Source organism: Barbus barbus (genome assembly GCF_936440315.1).
Source record: "Barbus barbus genome assembly, chromosome: 42".
NCBI classification, from domain to species: Eukaryota; Metazoa; Chordata; class Actinopteri; order Cypriniformes; family Cyprinidae; genus Barbus; species Barbus barbus.
In genome coordinates, this window is record NC_136720.1 from 20,988,847 (window position 1) to 21,008,182 (window position 19,336).

At 35.0% G+C, this 19,336-nt stretch overlaps 1 protein-coding gene across 1 annotated transcript; it reads right to left on the minus strand.

Annotated features, from left to right (window-relative positions):
* Nucleotides 1-8,078: 8,078 nt before the first annotated feature.
* On the minus strand, nucleotides 8,079-19,036 carry LOC306861404 (sulfotransferase 4A1-like; the record flags this gene model as incomplete). Its single annotated transcript, XM_079403630.1, has 7 exons — nucleotides 18,767-19,036; nucleotides 15,011-15,141; nucleotides 14,819-14,899; nucleotides 14,118-14,244; nucleotides 13,927-14,021; nucleotides 9,303-9,441; nucleotides 8,079-8,191 (listed from the first exon to the last, which is right to left on the minus strand). The coding sequence occupies exons 1-7, from the start codon at nucleotides 18,936-18,938 to the stop codon at nucleotides 8,079-8,081; spliced, it is 858 nt and encodes a 285-aa protein (XP_079259756.1). The 5' UTR covers nucleotides 18,939-19,036.
* Nucleotides 19,037-19,336: the final 300 nt, after the last annotated feature.

The window sequence follows — 19,336 nt, forward strand, 5'->3', positions numbered from 1 at the left end:
TCGCCATAGTGTACTGTAAATTCATGGAATTAATCACATATCCTCAGACTGTCTTGTTCTGTGTTTGGTGTGAATTTGTGGTTTCTGCTTGGAGGTGTATGAATTTGTTTACAGCCCGTTTTGAAAAAAAAAAACACATAAAAAAAAAAAAGCCGACTTCCTGTTGGTCGTAGCTAATGTCTGTAAATTAGAAAGTTGTCCGGCTTAATGTGAACAATTTATGTACCAAGTTTGGTGTCTGTAGCTATCATTATATATATATAATCATTAATAATTATATTCCATTTAATGTTGATCAATATTAATTCCAAAATGTGTTAATATATTATTAAATTTTAAAGTTTCTCTTTTGAACATGACTATTTTTCTAACATTAAAAATATTTTGTTCATTGTTAGTTCATTGTAAGTTCATACTATCAATGAAGAATTAACATGCTGTAAAAAATTATATTTTTCATTGTTAGTTCATGTTAATTAATGCATTCCCTACTGTTAACAATTGAGACTTAATTATAAAGTGTTATGAAAACCTTTAATGCTTTATAAGCATTTTTTAAAGATTTAAAAAAAACAGACCCTCTCTCTCTTTCTCTCTCTCACCCAGCTCCTCAATCCACACAGTCACTCACACAGTCACTCACACCCCACCCCCACCCCCTCACTCAGCTGCAGGCTGACAGGGAACTCTCACTCATAGAAGCATTGTAACAACTGTCTGATAGTTTTTAAATTTTCTCCTCTGCATAGTGTATTGTAAATTCATGAAATTAATCACATATCCTCAGACTGTATTGTTCTGTGTATGTAATTTTTTATGAAGTGTTTGGAAGCTGCTCTTAAAAGATAAAAAAAAAAAAAAAATCTCTTTTTTACTGTAACTTTAATAAATTGCCATTAAATCATCGTTCAAGATATCCTAAATCCGTCCGCAATTTAGCATCTTCAGTATTTTGGCATCATGAGAAAAAATGTTTGGTGTGATTTACGTGTTTCTGCTTTGAGGAGTATGAATTTGTTTACAGCCCGTTTTAAAAAAAAACCCACATTAAAATAAATATAGCCGACGTCCTGTTGGTCGTAGCTAATGACTGTAAATTAGAAAGTTGTCCGGATTAATAAGAACAATTTATGTACCGAGTTTGGTGTCTGTAGCTAAAACTAACCCCCCCATTTTTGACAAAAGGTGGCGCTATAGAGTGCCTCTTCCACGCCCGTTTATGAGGTTTTTCCAGTGTCTAACTATCATTAAAATGGATATGTGTGTTGAGTTTCATGACATTCTAAACATGTTATCTGCCTCAAAATCACCAGAAACGAATTTTCAACTTTGACACGTTGCCATGGCAACATAATTTTAGATATCAATATTCCCTTCACAGTTTTACATCGGCCGTGTTTTGACATTATTCTGGTGAAGTTTGAAGCAAATCGAGTAAAAATAAGATGCTGAATTCAAATAATTTTGAAAACGACACACTTCCTGCAGCCAGTTGGTGGCGCTATAACTTTCAGTCATAATAGTCACATCTATCCGATCGGCATCATACAACGAACAAACCACTGGAGTTTGATCAACATCATACAATGTATGTGGACGTTATTAGGCATTTCCTGGGTCTCATTTTTCGCCATAACTTCATCGCCTCGCCACGGGCAAACCGTTCGACATATCAAAAATATCTTCGCAATTTAGCGTCCCCAATGTCTTGAGATCATGTTCACCGAGTTTGGTGGCAATCGTATGGAAATCCTCAGAGGAGTATATCAAATTCCAGAGCATGCGCTTTTTAAACAGCCCTGAATAGCCGACTTCCTGTTGGGCGGAGCCTATGACATGCTGCACGGAAGTTGTTCGGCTCAATGAGTTCTATATGTGTACCGAGTTTCATATGAATACGTGCAAGTATGTGTGAGCTATACATCAAGCTTTCTGACAATTTTCCAGGGGGCGCCGTAGAGCCCCTGTGCCACGCCCGGGTCCCAGCCTCAGCGGCGTCCTAATGGCCGCAGGTTCCAACGTGCGTGCCAATTTTCGAGAGTTTTCGGGCACGTTAAGGCCCCCAAAAGTGCCCGGATGATTGAAATAAAAAAAAAAAAAAAAAAAAAAAAAAAAAAAAAAAAAAAAATAAATATAGCTGCAAGCAGCGATGACGGGCCCAAGCCGTCAGCATACGCCACCCCGGTGGCATCGATAAAACGGTGCCCAGCGAGCACACGCATCACAGTAACCCTCTGGCAGTTTGGTTTTAAGGGATACGGCAATTAAAGGGTTAATCCAAACCATCAACTCTGTGAAACACACACACTGTGAAACACACACACAAAACAACATATAAAACTTTAAATTCTGTGAAAATATATTTTTCATTGGTAGTTCATGTTAGTTAATGCATTTACAAATGCTAACAAATGAGAAATTATTATAGTTACCAAAGGTTTTAATGATTTATAAGCATTTTTTAATGATTTATTTTTCCATTAACTAACATTAATAATTTTTTCTAACACAAATGAATAAAGTAAAAAATATATTGTTAATATTTAATGTTATTTGTGAATTAACCAATGTTAAAAAACAACATTATTTAACTGTTGTTAATTTACATCATTAATAAATATATACCATTTAATGTTGATCAAAATCAATTCCAAAATGTGTTAATATATTATTACATTTTAATGTTTTATCTTTTGAACATGACTATTTTTCTAATATTACAAATATTTTGTTCATTGTTAGTTCATTGTAAGTTCATACTATCAATGAAGAATTAACATGCTGTAAAAAATATATTTTTCATTGTTAGTTCATGTTAATTAATGCCTTCCCTACTGTTAACAAATGAGACTTAATTATAAAGTGTTATCAAAACCTTTAATGCTTTATAAGCATTTTTTAAGGATTTTATTGAGATGTTTAAACAGACCCCCTCTCTCTCTCTCTCTCTCTCCCCCTCCACACTCACTGAACTCACACAGTCAGTCACTCACCCAGTCACCTACCGCACACATTAGAAGCACAGAGACAGGAGATCTCTGATAGTTTTAAAATGTTCTCCTCCGCATAGTGTATTGTAAATTCATGAATTAATCACATATCCTCAGACTGTCTTGTTCTGTGTATGTAATTTTTTATGAAGTGTTTGGAAGCTGCTCTTAAAAGAAAAAAAAAAAAAAAGTTTTCTCTTTTTTACTGTAACTTTAATAAATTGCCATTAAAACGCAGTTCAAGATATCCTAAATCTGTCTGCAATTAGCATCTTCAGTATTTTGGCATCGTGAGAAAAAATATTTGGTGTGATTTCCGTGTTTCTGATTGGAGGAGTATGAATTTGTTTACAGCGCGTTTAAAAAAAAAAAAACCCACATTAAAATAAATATAGCCGACTTCCTGTTGGTCGTAGCTAATGACTGTAAATTAGAAAGTTGTCCGGATTAATAAGAACAATTTATGTACTGAGTTTGGTGTCTGTAGCTATCATTATATATATATATATATATATAAAATCATTAATAATTATATACCATTTAATATTGATCAATATTAATTCCAAAATGTGTTAATATATTATTAAATTTTAAAGTTTATCTTTTGAACATGACTATTTTTCTAACATTAAAAAGATTAATAAATGCTTTAAAAAAAATTGTTCTTTGTTAGTTCATACTATCATGGAAGAATTAACATGCTGTAAAAATATATTTTTCATTGTTAGTTCAGTTAATTAATGCATTTCCTAATGTTAAGAAATGAGACCTTATTATAAAGTGTTATAAAAATCTTTAATGATTTATAAGCATTTTTTTAAGATTTTAAAAAACAGACCCTCTCTCTCTCTTTCTCTCTCTCACCCACTGCCTCAATCCACACAGTCACTGACAGCCCACCCCACCCCCACCCCTCAATCAGAGGCAGACTGGCAGGAGCTCTCACTCAGCAGTTTAATAACTCTCTGATAGTTTTTTAATTTTCTGCTCTCCATAGTGTATTGTAAATTCATGAAATTAATCACATATCCTCAGACTGTATTGTTATGTGCATGTAATTTTTTATGAAGTGTTTGGAAGCTGCTCTTAAAAGATAAAAAAAAAAAAAAAAAAAAAATCTATTTTTTACAGTAACTTTAATAAATTGCCATTAAATCATCGTTCAAGATATCCTAAATCCGTCCGCAATTTAGCATCTTCAGTATTTTGGCATCATGAGAAAAAATGTTTGGTGTGATTTACGTGTTTCTGTTTGGAGGAGTATGAATTTGTTTACAGCCTGTTTTAAAAAAAAACCCACTTTAAAATAAATATAGCCGACTTCCTGTTGGTCGTAGCTAATGACTGTAAATTAGAAAGTTGTCCGGATTAATAAGAACAATTTATGTACCGAGTTTGGTGTCTGTAGCTAAAACTAACCCCCCCATTTTTGACAAAAGGTGGCGCTATAGAGTGCCTCTTCCACGCCCGTTTATGAGCTTTTTCCAGTGTCTAACTATCATTAATACTGATATGTGTGTTGAGTTTCATGACATTCTAAACATGTTATCTGCCTCAAAATCACCAGAAACGAATTTTCAACTTTGACACGTTGCCATGGCAACATAATTTTAGATATCAATATTCCCTTCACAGTTTTACATCGGCCGTGTTTTGACATTATTCTGGTGAAGTTTGAAGCAAATCGAGTAAAAATAAGATGCTGAATTCAAAGCATTTTGAAAACGACACACTTCCTGCAGCCAGTTGGTGGCGCTATAACTTTCAGTCATAATAGTCACATCTATCCGATCGGCATCATACAACGAACAAACCACTGGAGTTTGATCTACATCATACAATGTATGTGGACGTTATTAGGCATTTCCTGGGTCTCATTTTTCGCCATAACTTCATCGCCTCGCCACGGGCAAACCGTTCGACATATCAAAAATATCTTCGCAATTTAGCGTCCCCAATGTCTTGAGATCATGTTCACCGAGTTTGGTGGCAATCGTATGGAAATCCTCAGAGGAGTATATCAAATTCCAGAGCATGCGCTTTTTAAACAGCCCTGAATAGCCGACTTCCTGTTGGGCGGAGCCAAAGACATGCAGCGTGAAAGTTGTTCGGCTCAATGAGTTCTATATGTGTACCGAGTTTCATATGAATACGTGCAAGTATGTGTGAGCTATACATCAAGCTTTCTGACAATCTTCCAGGGGGCGCCGTAGAGCCCCTGTGCCACGCCCGGGTCCCAGCCTCAGCGGCGTCCTAATGGCCGCAGGTTCCAATGTGCGTGCCAATTTTCAAGAGTTTTCGGGCACGTTAAGGCCCCCAAAAGTACCCGGATAGTCGAAATAAAAAATAATAAAAAAAATAATAATCCTTAGAAGAACAATAGGGCCCTGCGCCTTACTGGCTTGGGCCCTAATAATCCTTAGAAGAACAATAGGGCCCTGCGCCTTACTGGCTTGGGCCCTAAATAGGCAATGTACAAAGCAGCAAAAACACATTTTTTTATCATCTTGGATGGCCTGGGGGGTGAGTACATTTTCAGCAAATTTTTGGGTGAACTATTTCTTTAACAACAAAATTCCATAAGACCATGCTATGTTGTAACATTAAAATACAAATTTGCACTGATTACACTGATCTCATTTTTAATATTTGACTGGCAGATTAAAGGACACACGTATATCAGAGGCGCTGATTTGTTGCCATAGGAACTTCACTTGTCCTTTGGTGCCATCTGTGATTGTTCAGAAACCTCTTTGTACTCAGCATGCTTCAGTTTCCAACTGTTCCTAATCCAGCATCTTAGATTTAAGCCGCTGTATAAGCCACCGTTTTAATTCTGATACGTTGTATTTATGCTCTAAGGCAAGAAGAAAGAAGAAGAATCAATTAATAAACATCATTATCATCATCCAGTAACTAAACAGCATTAACACACAGTAGACAAACTGAACCTCAAGGCCTAAAGATGTCACTTTATTAATAAACCAGCAAGCAAGGCTGAAAAGAAACCAGTGTGCTGAGTTACATAAGACAGCATAGCAGGACTAAATCAGTGCAGGCTGACCATGTACTTGAGCAGTACTAATACATGTTGATAGTAGCCTGTGAGTTTCTGTGAGTCCCACATAGTAAACACATTCAGAGCAACAGGCTAATGTGTCCAGAGACAAGAAAAGAGGCATGATAATGAGCGTGAAGAAAGAGAAAATAGTGTAGAGTGAATTAAGTGACTGTGATAACGCAGCCTCCTGATTGGACGTGAGGTTTCAGAGCTTTATGACATTGCAGCCTCTCTCATGTCTGAACAGAAGTTCTCTTCCTGAATTAAGTGATTGCCTGAATTCGGAATAGCATACTAGCATACTACACTAAAAAAAAAAAAAACATTTCTCAAAGTTGTAAATAAAACAAAGATTACTGGATTATGTTTTACAAGAAAATATTAATTCAAAATTTCTCATTTAATGCAATGTGTTATTTGCATTTTCTTTGTAATTTTGTGAAATTTACTAGCAACTTCTGAGTGAAAATAATTTCTACACCAATTTCTTTCAGTACTATTTTCACCATAATTCAAAAAATAATGAAAAATTATAAAAAAAAAATAGCATAGCCTATATACTACACTTACTATTTCTACAGTACACAGTGTGTACACATTTTCTGTACACATTAATTATTAGGTTACATACTACACTGAAAAATATGGATGTAAAATCACTTTTTATTCAGAAATTGCAAGTAAATTTGTCAATTATTTACAAAAAAAACTGGCAAGTAACTTTGAATTAAAAAATAGTAATTGAAATAGTATTTTCTTGTAAAACGTAACTTCAGTGATCTTTGTTTTATTTACTACTTACATTTTTTTACAGAGTACCTTTTCATTGTATTAGTGCACAATGCACAGAAAACTCAATCCCACAATCCAATGCACTCAACTAATTCTTTGTGTCACAAATTAACCAGATGTAATATCTTATTGTCTCATTATTTGATCAGACTGCCACACAAAATTGTATCAGAAATTCAAAATACCCTTTTAAATTTCTGACAAAACTGCCGCTCTCTGAAGTAAACACACATTTAATGAGGTCATGTGACAGTGTAGATTATTACAAATTTAGTTAGTGGCATAATGCATACTGCTAAACATTCTATTTTTAAAAATATTACACTATGTAGTATGCTAGTATGCCATTCTAAACACAGCAATTGTTGGATATGTGAGGTTATAAGTCACTTTGTTATACATGCTGGTATTTGACTTCAACTTATGCATCTTTTATGCTTTTTACCAAGACATTATGATGAAATACAAACTCATATCTGGTCTTAACACTTCTCATGCATTATATTATGATGTGCATGTTACTGATATAAAATGTTCTCTTTCCCATTCCTTTACACAGAGATGTGACTAATACTTCTCACTGGAGAAGTATTGTGAGTAAATGTAAAAAAAAAAAAGTTAAATATCAATTAATAGCTATACTGGAATATAAGTCAAAGCATCTAGAAGCCACTAGAAGAAGCGAAATGACATTCCACACACACTTTAAGATCTTTTGGCCAGGAGCCAATCAGCATTCATCATGAGCCTCAGGTTTTCCTGATCTGAACTGTGATTGGATGACTTCATATTTGGTGCATGTATTATTCAATGATTTCAAGAATCCTCCTGAGAAACGACAATGATTTTCTCTGAGAGTTTGTCGTAAGGGTTTTAGCATATAGAATATAGTCTAAATCATTTTTCATTTCTGATTTTTAATAAATACATTTTTCATAAGCGCCTTTGGGATAGGGAATAGCTCTGTACAATGTGCAAACGCAACAAGCACTGTGCTTACACTTCGGACTAGCACTGCTGATGCACTGTTTATACAAATACATACGTGAAAAAAGGCCTCTTAGTACTGACCGTATATTTGTACTAAGAAGTAACTTTTGAGGAAATAATGAAAGCATTGATGAGCAAGAGATAGTGGGGATGGAGAGATCAAATCTGGATGGGCAATGTCTGGTCAACTGATTGGTTGGTTGGTTTGTTCTTGAGCAGTTAACAGATAGTCTAGTGTCGCTCCATCACAGAGTAAAGTCAAAGGTCAGGTCAGACTTTGCTATCTTCTGTCGGTAAACAGCATCGAACTTTTCATTCATGGACACAGTGAAAATGTCCTTCCAAAGCCCAACACGACCTGAAGCAGATGAAAACAGAGTTAGAAGATTTCAGATCAGTTCAACTCTTTTGGAAACATTTGTGGCATAATTTGTTTCAGCAAAGAGAAGAATTCATCTCTTAGTTGTATTTTTAAAAAGCACTGAGTGTGAAAAATGCCATTCAGTCTTTCAACATACTGAAAATATCATAATGCTAATTTTATGATACAACTATGATACACTTATAGGAATTACATCAATATGACACATTCAGAAATATAAGCTTCACATTTCTGCTTTATACTGTCCAGAACAGTGGCCCAGCCCATTATTATTTTATTTTATTACAGTTTTTTGACAATCAAACCCAGAACATTCCTTAAAGACTTGACCTCACCCAGACTCACCTTTCTCGCACTTTTTCCATCTTCAAGTTCACAGTATATCTTCATGTACACTTATAGTATAATAAATCCCTACTGTATGTAGTGAGTTTTTTCAGTGTCATGCCAAGCCAAGAATCCATGCACTAAAAGAAAAATGAACAAGACACAACAAAACCGAACTAAAGTGCAAATTATAAAATAATCTAAAATAAATTGCAAAAAGTTTTTACATAATATTTTCTGAATAATAAAACAAATACCAACACAAAGACATCAAACAGCAAAATAAATTTTCATAGAGATAAAGATGCACCACACATATTCACCACATGATGGCACTGCCCAACAATCCTTCCTTTGTATGACCGATAAGGCACACAAGATTAAATGTTGAGCTGTCAGTCATACAAGGGGCTAGATTTCTGTCTGGCAGACATATACATGCATGTGAAATGTGTTAAAGTTCACTTTCACTTTTGGCCTGCACTTATCACTGCATGTGTCCTTCCTTGGGGAAGACTAAAGATTTCTCTTGCCCAAGAAGAAATCTCTGTGAATGATAGCTTAATGATAGGCTGAATAAAGTATAGGGTCAGTGTGCTTCGGGTCATGTTAGCTCAGGGAACAGGACATGCAGTGACAGACCGCTAATATTTTTCTTCCTAGTTTCAAGTGTTTTTATGCTATTTTGTAATGCACATTGAGTTATGATTAATTAAAAGTGATTTTTTTATCCCCTTTTTTCCAGTCTTCTCTTTCTTACCCCGACAGATGGACAAGGCCTCAGAGTTGCAGCACTGCTCGATGAGTTGGTTACAGCTCTCCACCATGCTCTCCAGCTGGGCTTTATCACACGAGATGCCCAGAAAGCGAGCCAGCTGCTCCACCAGGGTCCCCAGATCCTCCAGAGAGGGAAATTAGGGGCAGCAGGAAAGGTGGAGAGACAGAGAGAATTAAAATCTTGTGGTTATGTAATCATGACTCACGCCTTGGTCTTACACAGATGAATACATGAAAACATAATTAGCATCCATAATTAACTTTAACAGTTTTTAAATGATTTCAGGGACCTTGAGGTGCAGGTGACTTTTTTCTGCCAGATGTTCTGTATCCAAAAAAAAAGAAAGAAAAGGAAACTGCTAACAGTACATTATGCAAAGCGACCACTTCAAGTATGTGCATCCGTTTCCTTTATTGTCAGATTAGTTGCACTGATATACCCTATTTAAGTAATAGTTAAATAATAGTTATTAATTTCATTAATCAATCATTTCAGTTAATAAAAGTAGATTGCTGAATATATTTAACTTGATTTTACAATTGTTGAGTTAAAGTAATAACTGTATATAAATACATTCATAATAAGTGTTGCTAATTAAAGTTTGGAACATTGGAATATTATAGCAATTGAATTATTATTTCTTAATTCTTTAACATTTAATAATCAAATGTTTACTTTATATTTATTTAACTTTTGATTTTGACTTTTGACTTTTGTTTAAACTGAGAATTAAGAAAACAATTTTGTAAAAAAAAGAAAAAAAAGAATAAGAATTGTTATTTTTATATATTATATTATGGTATATTATATTCTAGTATAGTATAGTATAGAGTATATTATTAAACTTTAATATGTTCCAGTAGTCTGTAGTTCATTAAACAGCCTGTCTATATGCTGAACATAAAGGATATTATATTTAGTCTGTAGTTCATTAAACAGATGAATAAAATATAGAAATATAATATCCTTTATGTTCAGCATATAGACAGGCTGTTTAATGAACTACAGACTACTGGAACAAGGTGTACTATCTATATGTTTTGTCTCCATACATTAGTCTATCACATCAGACGCTATGCCTCTGTCACATGCAGTGTGTCTCTGTTTGTGCTTTCCTGCTGGACTCTGAGCTGTACTAATCACATTACTCCATAAAGACATGGAAACAACATACTTAAGCAGACTGACAATCAGTGATTCCCCTCTATTATGCATACATAACACTCTACTATCCCAATTTCTAGGAACTGTGCCCTTAAGACATGAATACAGCTGTTTGTGAGAATGAAATGTACTAAGAGTACACTGTAAAAAAAATCGTAAAATTTACGGTAAAAAACCAACAGCTGTGGTTGCCTGATTTCTACCGAAAAAAATAGGTAAGAACATTTTAGGTTTTACGGTTTTAACTTGAATTTACAGTTAAATACTGTAATTTCATTAACTGATATAATGTTAATATACCAACCTATTGAAGTACTTAGTAGTAGTAGTTTTGTACCTTTGAAATACACTGATAACCACCAAAGGCAGGTGGTGATGAGACATCTTAAGGGCACAGTTCCTAGAAATTGTGATAGTAGAGTGTTATGTATGCATAATAGAGGGGAATCACTGATTGTCAGTCTGCTTAAGCATAATTTGTTTTAGCAAAGAGAAGAATTCATCTCTCTTTGCTAAAACAAGCAAATCGTATTTTTCTCGTATTTTTAAAAAGCACTGAGTGTGAAAAATGCCATTCAGTCTTTCAACATACTGAAAATATCATAATGCTAATTTTATGATACAACTATGATACACTTATAGGAATCACATCAATATGACACATTCAGAAATATAAGCTTCACATTTCTGCTTTATACTGTCCAGAACAGTGGCCCAGCCCATTATTATTTTATTTTAATTTATTTTATTTTATTACAGTTTTTTGACAATCAAACCCAGAACATTCCTTAAAGACTTGACCTCACCCAGACTCACCTTTCTCGCACTTTTTCCATCTTCAAGTTCACAGTATATCTTCATGTACACTTATAGTATAATAAATCCCTACTGTATGTAGTGAGTTTTTTCAGTGTCATGCCAAGCCAAGAATCCATGCACTAAAAGAAAAATGAACAAGACACAACAAAACCGAACTAAAGTGCAAATTATAAAATAATCTAAAATAAATTGCAAAATAAGGGCACAGTTCCTAGAAATTGTGATAGTAGAGTGTTATGTATGCATAATAGAGGGGAATCACTGATTGTCAGTCTGCTTAAGTATGTTGTTCATAATTAATCATCTCGTTTGTTCCGTTGGTTCCTGTCCTTTATAAATCCTCAGATCCTGACCCGCTATGGCCGCCTGAATCCCCTGATCCGCCATGGTCCCTCAAGTCTCCTATTCCGCCCTGGAGGCCTCTCCAGTATCCTGCCCTGCACCGGCCTCCAGGGAGCCAAGAGTTTGAGATTATTTCTGCATCAGTTTACAGGAAACTGAATTTAAAGCAGAAGGTATTTTTATGTAAAACTTAAATTATTTTTAGTACATAAAATAATGCTGAAATAATATATAACATTTAGATTAAAATAGTGCTGGGCAACAATTAATTGCAATTACTTGCATCCAAAATAAAGGTTTTTGTGTGCATTATATCTGTGTGTACTGTGTATATTTATTATGTATATATAAATACATGTATGTAGGCTATATATTTGTATATTTGTATATATGTATATATTTAAGAAAAATGTTATGTTTATATATTAAATATACATCACCTTAAGGATTATTAGGAACACCTGTTCAATTTCTCATTAATGCAATTATCTAATCAACCAATCACATGGCAGTTGCTTCAATGCATTTAGGGGTGTGGTCCTGGTCAAGACAATCTCCCGAACTCCAAACTGAATGTCAGAATGGGAAAGAAAGGTGATTTAAGCAATTTTGAGCGTGGCATGGTTGTTGGTGCCAGACGGGCCGGTCTGAGTATTTCACAATCTGCTCAGTTACTGGGATTTTCACGCACAACCATTTCTAGGGTTTACAAAGAATGGTGTGAAAAGGGAAAAACATCCAGTATGCGGCAGTCCTGTGGGCGAAAATGTCTTGTTGATGCTAGAGGTCAGAGGAGAATGGGCCGACTGATTCAAGTTGATAGAAGAGCAACTTTGACTGAAATAACCACTGGTTACAACCGAGGTATGCAGCAAAGCATTTGTGAAGCCACAACACGCACAACCTTGAGGCGGATGGGCTACAACAGCAGAAGACCCCACCGGGTACCACTCATCTCCACTGCAAATCGGAAAAAGAGGCTACAATTTTCACGAGCTCACCAAAATTGGACGGTTGAAGACTGGAAAAATGTTGCCTGGTCTGATGAGTCTCGATTTCTGTTGAGACATTCAGATGGTAGAGTCAGAATTTGGCGTAAACAGAATGAGAACACGGATCCATCATGCCTTGTTACCACTGTGCAGGCTGGTGGTGGTGGTGTAATGGTGTGGGGGATGTTTTCTTGGCACACTTTAGGCCCCTTAGTGCCAATTGGGCATCGTTTAAATGCCACGGCCTACCTGAACATTGCTTCTGACCATGTCCATCCCTTTATGACCACCATGTACCCATCCTCTGATGGCTACTTCCAGCAGGATAATGTACCATGTCACAAAGCTCGAATCATTTAAAATTGGTTTCTTGAACATGACAATGAGTTCACTGTACTAAAATGGCCCCCACAGTCGCCAGATCTCAACCCAATAGAGCATCTTTGGGATGTGGTGGAACGGGAGCTTCGTGCCCTGGATGTGCATCCCACAAATCTCCATCAACTGCGAGATGCTATCCTATCAATATGGGCCAACATTTCTAAAGAATGCTTTCAGCACCTTGTTGAATCAATGCCACGTAGAATTAAGGCAGTTCTGAAGGTGAAAGCGGGTCAAACACAGTATTAGTATGGTGTTCCTAATAATCCTTTAGGTGAGTGTATTTATATATCATATAAATTATATGAATATAAATATACACACACATATATTATGTACACAAAAACTTTTATTTTGGATTAATTGTGATTAATCGTTGCCCAGCACTAGATGAAAAATACACAAACAAATATTAGAAATATTGCCTTGGCAACTAACTAAAATAAGTAAGTTTTTTAAAGTACTAAAAGTTCCAAAAATGAAATAAAATTTTATAAAAGCATAACAGAAATATTTTTAAAACAATAAAAGTGACCAAAGAATATAACAGAATCACTAAAATGAACTAAGATTAAAAATATAAATAATAATATAAAAAAGAATGCTCATTCAAAATATGAATTAAAATGTTCATAAATTAACATTGATATAAGCAATAAATGCTTAAAAATCAATTACAAATTGCATGAAGAAAGCACAATTTTAGTTAGATTTTGAAAAAACAAAAAGGGTAAAACTCCATACTGTGAATAATAAAAACAATGGACGCTGCGTGTGTAATATGTAGTGTATAATGTAGTATACTATTTCAAACATAGCCATAAAATAAGCAGGAGGAGAAAGTGTGTGTGTGTGTGTGTGTGTGTGTGTGTGTGTGTGTGTGTGTGTGTGTGTGTGTGTGTCAGTACCTTGTACATATCCTCATATTTCAAGAAGAGAACATTAGAGTCCATGCGATGCTCCCAGAACTCCTGAACATGCTCAAACCAGGAGCCGTATCCCACTACAAGGACATATATACAAGACACAAAAAACAAGAATAAGACAAGAAGTACACTGAGCAAATATATCAGTTTTGTGTCAAATGTGTCTCACTCACACTTGTCATTCATAAATCGCCTGCAGAACTCCTGGAATGTTCCCCGGTAGCTCATGGTTCGTAAAGAGCGATGAAACTGGTAGTAGGACACCACCAGGTCTTTAGGGTTCCTGGCCATATAGATCACCTAGAGGACATGGATTGATATGTTTGTGTAAAGGCATATTCATACCAAAAATTACACTCTTTTCATAGATCTGTTCACATGTTAAGCATAGTGAAAAAAAGTTAAATATTTTTGATTATTCACTATTCTTATGTTCACTAAGGTTGTATTTATTTGATCAAAAATATTAATATTGTGAAATATTACTACAGTTTAAATAAATGTTTTTCTATTTTAATATATTTCAAGCAGGAAAAGCAAAGTTGGCACACCTCAGCTCCAAAAGTAGATTAAACTAGTAACAAGATTATATTTAAATATATATAATAAATATTTAAACATTTTCATCAGCCATTACTCCAGTCTTCAGTTTCTTGTTATTATCAATATTTTTGTGGAAACTGTAATACGCGTTTTTTCTTTGATGAAAAGAAAGTTCAAAGAACAGCATTTGTTTGAAATGGAAATCTTTTGTAACATTATGAATGTCTTTAGTGTGAATTTTGATCAGTTTAATGGAAATCAATTTCATTAATTGTCCTTAATGGACAATTGGAAGTTATGATTAATATGTTAATTGTGTTTTCCAGCTGACCTTCCCTTCTCCATTGTGCATCGCTGTGGGCAGGAAACGGTGCGGCAGGTGGCTTTTGATCAGACGAGGCGATGTCAGTTCCTACTGAAACACAAAACTTTATCAGTCCAAGAGGTCAGGGGAAAAAGAAATGTCATTCCCATGCTGAAAGCCATTGGTTCAGTAAATATGTGCTTGTGAGAGAGTAAACACCTGGATGATCTCCAAACCCGGCTGTGGATATTCCAACACGGGAAGCTGCTCATCAATATTCATGAGCCCGATCTCATCTGGGTCCGCACCTTGACTCACCAGATACACCACCTCCTGTAACAAGCTCGTACCTACGTGCATGAGAGGAAGAAAGCAAAGTTGTTTTGGATGAATTATTGATAGTAAAATGATGACTTAGCCAGCTGCACTTAACTGCATTTACCTGAATATAGCCTGACCTGCAACCTCAATGGTTTAAAATCATTCTTTGGTGAAGTGTTTTCTGTTTTTTGTCTTCACAGTGTTCTCTGACACGTGTAAATTTAAGGCATTATCCTTAAATGCAGGAATTAATGGTGGAATGCACTGAAAACATCTAAAGGATCTCCCACAGAAATCATATAGATGTTTTTATAATTTCCTTTCAAATTATATTTATTTGTTTTAACTTATTTTTCAAAGCTTCGTTCTGACATTTATAAAAGGATATTTTGTTAATTTGCTGTTCATTCTTCATATGCCACTGACCAACAGGAACATGTCACATTCCAAGAAAAATGTGCTAAATTATTAGCCTTGACTAATGAATTGTAAAAGTGATTCTGGAAGGGACACAGCTGGTTTAAACACATGACTGGCATTAAACATTTGACAAAGGAGCCTTTAAACCCCAACAAGTCTTATTTGGATCCTCTGAAAAGTATGAAAAATGCTTGTAGTCTATTCACATTAATACAAAAGCTTATATCAATTACATTGATGTTATTTTCTTACATTTTTTTGTATTGTATGACTGTGGAGGCATATCAGTGTCCCCTTTCACTTCTTATTTTTTGCCCATTTCAGATGAAACATCTACTTCTGTTTAGTTGAGGAGAAGCAATTATACAGCCACCTCAGCATAACTCTTATTTAGTTTTCAAGAAAACAAAGGTAAAAGACAAGCATGACCTTGAAATGATCATAAAGGGCCTCTTTCACTCTCATTCAGCAGTTTTGTTTACTCTTGGCTGGCTTGAGAGCATACATAAACAGAAATTAAACACGCATGCTAACTTAAACATGAACAACATACATAGAAATATCTATACAAAAACAACCTAACTAGGGCTCTCCCTTAAAGATTTAATAATTTGCTGCACAGAAATAGTCTTGTGTTGGCTACTTTAAAGATCTGGAACAAATTTAAATCTTAAGGGCATCACAACAAATACAAGGAGGTTTTGTCTTTCAGTATGATGATGATGTTTGATTCTAAATCAGTTTTCAAGAAAAAACACCATCAGGGTCACATGACCCTCTGCCCACTTCTTCCCACCGGACTGCAAAAATAAATAAATAAAGCCACATAAACTGAAAAGTTATCTTGCAAACACAATATGTGCACTACCAAAATGTTCCTGATTGATAGTTGTTATTTACACTGTCAATTTATAAATTTCCAGGCATTATATTTGGGAAATATCCAAATTGATTGAAATACTTTTGTTCAGACTGTTTAAAATTATGAAAGTATTTAATGTGGACAAAATGGAGCTTAATCGTATTATAAGAAGCCTGAGAAATATCAAGAAGCATACGATGTTTGACTCTGCCATTCCCATCACAATTATCAACAAGGCATTGTCTGTTTCCTCCGCAGATTCGACTTGGCAGTGCAGCGTGGGACTCTATTGAACTGTCATCCATCACAGCCCACTGGAGATACATTTCAGTGAGTAACACTCAGCAGAGCTCGGCCTTCCCTCGGCGGTCCGAACTCAATTACACAGATGCTGGTGCGACACAACAGCCTATGCAAAGCCAAGCGATTTCAGACCCTCACGCTATCATTCTTACTATCCTGCTGTCTGTTGATCCCTCAGTTCATCTCTTTATAACTGCACAGTGGTATCTGTATCATGTTATATAAACAGCTGCATCCATTTAGACATCCCTTGACTGTACTAATGTTGTTTAGACCTATGGTGGTTTTCTTAGTAAAACTTTACAGTAAGGTTCCATTTGTTAACATTAGTTAACATTGACAATGAGAAACAATTCTAAAGCATTTATTAAGCTTAATCAATGTTAATTTCAGCATATACTAATACATTACTAAAATTAAAAGTATTTGTTTTTATTATTTAAAGACCCTGAGCTGAAATGAAGTAAAAATGAACAGTTGTATTTTTATTAACGAACACTAAAAGGAACAGATCAGATCACCCAAAAATGAAAATTTGTTTCTTCATTAGAACAGATTTGGAGAAATTTAGCATTACATCACTTGCTCACCAATGGATCCTTTGTAGTGAATGGGTGCCGTCAGAATGAGAGTTGTCAGAATGAACAAATCCATCATTAAGGTGTTTAAAGTTTAGCCTATTGCTTTTGGCCAAAATACAAATCCTTAATCCATAATAACACTTCCTCTTGTGAAAAAGTCTATCCCCTTTTGTACTCTCACATGTCCCAAAATATTTGTTTAGAACTGTTTTGGACTGTTAGCGCTTGTAAATGATGCTTGATCTGTGCATATTTCTGTTGCACTGGAGAAAGTAATATTATGCATAAAGAACTTGAACTTCATTTAGAAGCAACAGTTTGAAGTAAAAAATGTCTTAATGATGGATTTGTTTCTTACAAACATGCAGCTTTTCGCTTCACAAGATGTTACAGTAATTGGTGAACTGGAGTCATGTGGATTACTTGTGGATTATTGTGATGTTTTTATCAGCTGTTTGGACTCTCATTCTGACGGCACCCATTCACTGCAGAGGTGAATCCATTGGTGAGTAAGTGATGAAGTGCTAAATTTCTCCAAATCTGTGAATCTACATCTACATGTTGAATGGCCTTAGGGTGAGTAAACTTTCAGCAAATTTTCATTTTGAGTGAACTACTCCTTTAACAAAGTGAATTGCTCATTATTTGTTCATTTTAGTTAATATGCACTAAAGTAATGGAACCTTATTATAAATTGTTAATTTATCAATAAGACAACTCTGTAACACATCTGATCTTTCCAGTCTAAATTGCTTTTTTCATTGCAGGGAACTAAAAAAGATCTGTAAATAAACATTTGTTTTCAGCTGACTTATAACACAAGTAAATCGACATAGCAGCAAACATGCGTGGGAGAGAGTAATAGGAAACAGCGCCCCTGCAGTGAATGAACACGGGTGGGCATGGCAAAGATTTCACCTTGCTTTGTTTTTAATTTCACATCAACACACAATACAAACACTCCCCGTTCTGATTTTTCATTCTTATCACACAATCTCTAAAATAAGCAACTTTTCACCTTAATATTTTAATATTTAGGACCGGACATGATTAGGTGGGCCATACTGGTTTCATAATATTATGAAATGAATAATATTGCCAATGTCATCCAGGCTGTTGATGAATCATCCATAAAGGTAAACGTATTTATTTGTCTATAATTTAAAAAGTGCTATTTTACTAAACAAGCACACTATATATAAATATGCATTAATATGTTTAGGTATTATTATTATATAATAATTGTATTATTATATATATATATATATATATATATATATATATATATATATATGTTATTATATTAACAAGCTATCTAAAACATTCTTTGGCACACTCTAAATCATACTGTCTACAAATAAATATGCAAAACAAAAGTGAAGTGCAGTGATGCTAAAGATAGCAGATGACCATTTATTTTGGTAAACACCTCAAATATCACTGCATCCTCTATGAAGGAAAAGCATGTACATGTAAGTATTCTGATACCTGATTTGGGGTATGTAACGATCCATATGTCGCTACTTCTTAACGAAAAGTTGGCGATTTCGTCCATCTTGCCCCTGCAGAAAGGAGGGAGTCGAACTCCATGATACTCGAAGTATTTGCTCTCGTATTCAATCGGGGTGCTCGGCGTGTCCACCTCGCTTTCCGCCATCATTTCAAACGATTACAACACGAAAGACTTGAAGGAACTGATTTTTAAAAAGATTAGGGGAGAAGAAGACGCATTTGATATCCAGCAGCCTCCGATTGTTTGGCAAAGAAGACGTGCCGCTTTGCGTGCGCCTTGACCGTCAACCAATCAGAAGGAGGAGAGATGATGTAATGGGATTCTCTCAGCATCAGCACCAGTCGTCTGGGCGGTTCCTCGAGCAGGCCAGATGTTCATCGCTTATGTAAATAAACAACACGTTTCTAAAAGTAAAACTATAAAAATGTGGTTGCTGTGTGAGGAAGTCGAATCCAATCTTGCATTAATGCTATAATCTGTTTATCACGTTTGTCTCATCTTAAATTTTAAATGATAAATCATTAGCAAATATTGCATTGTGGATA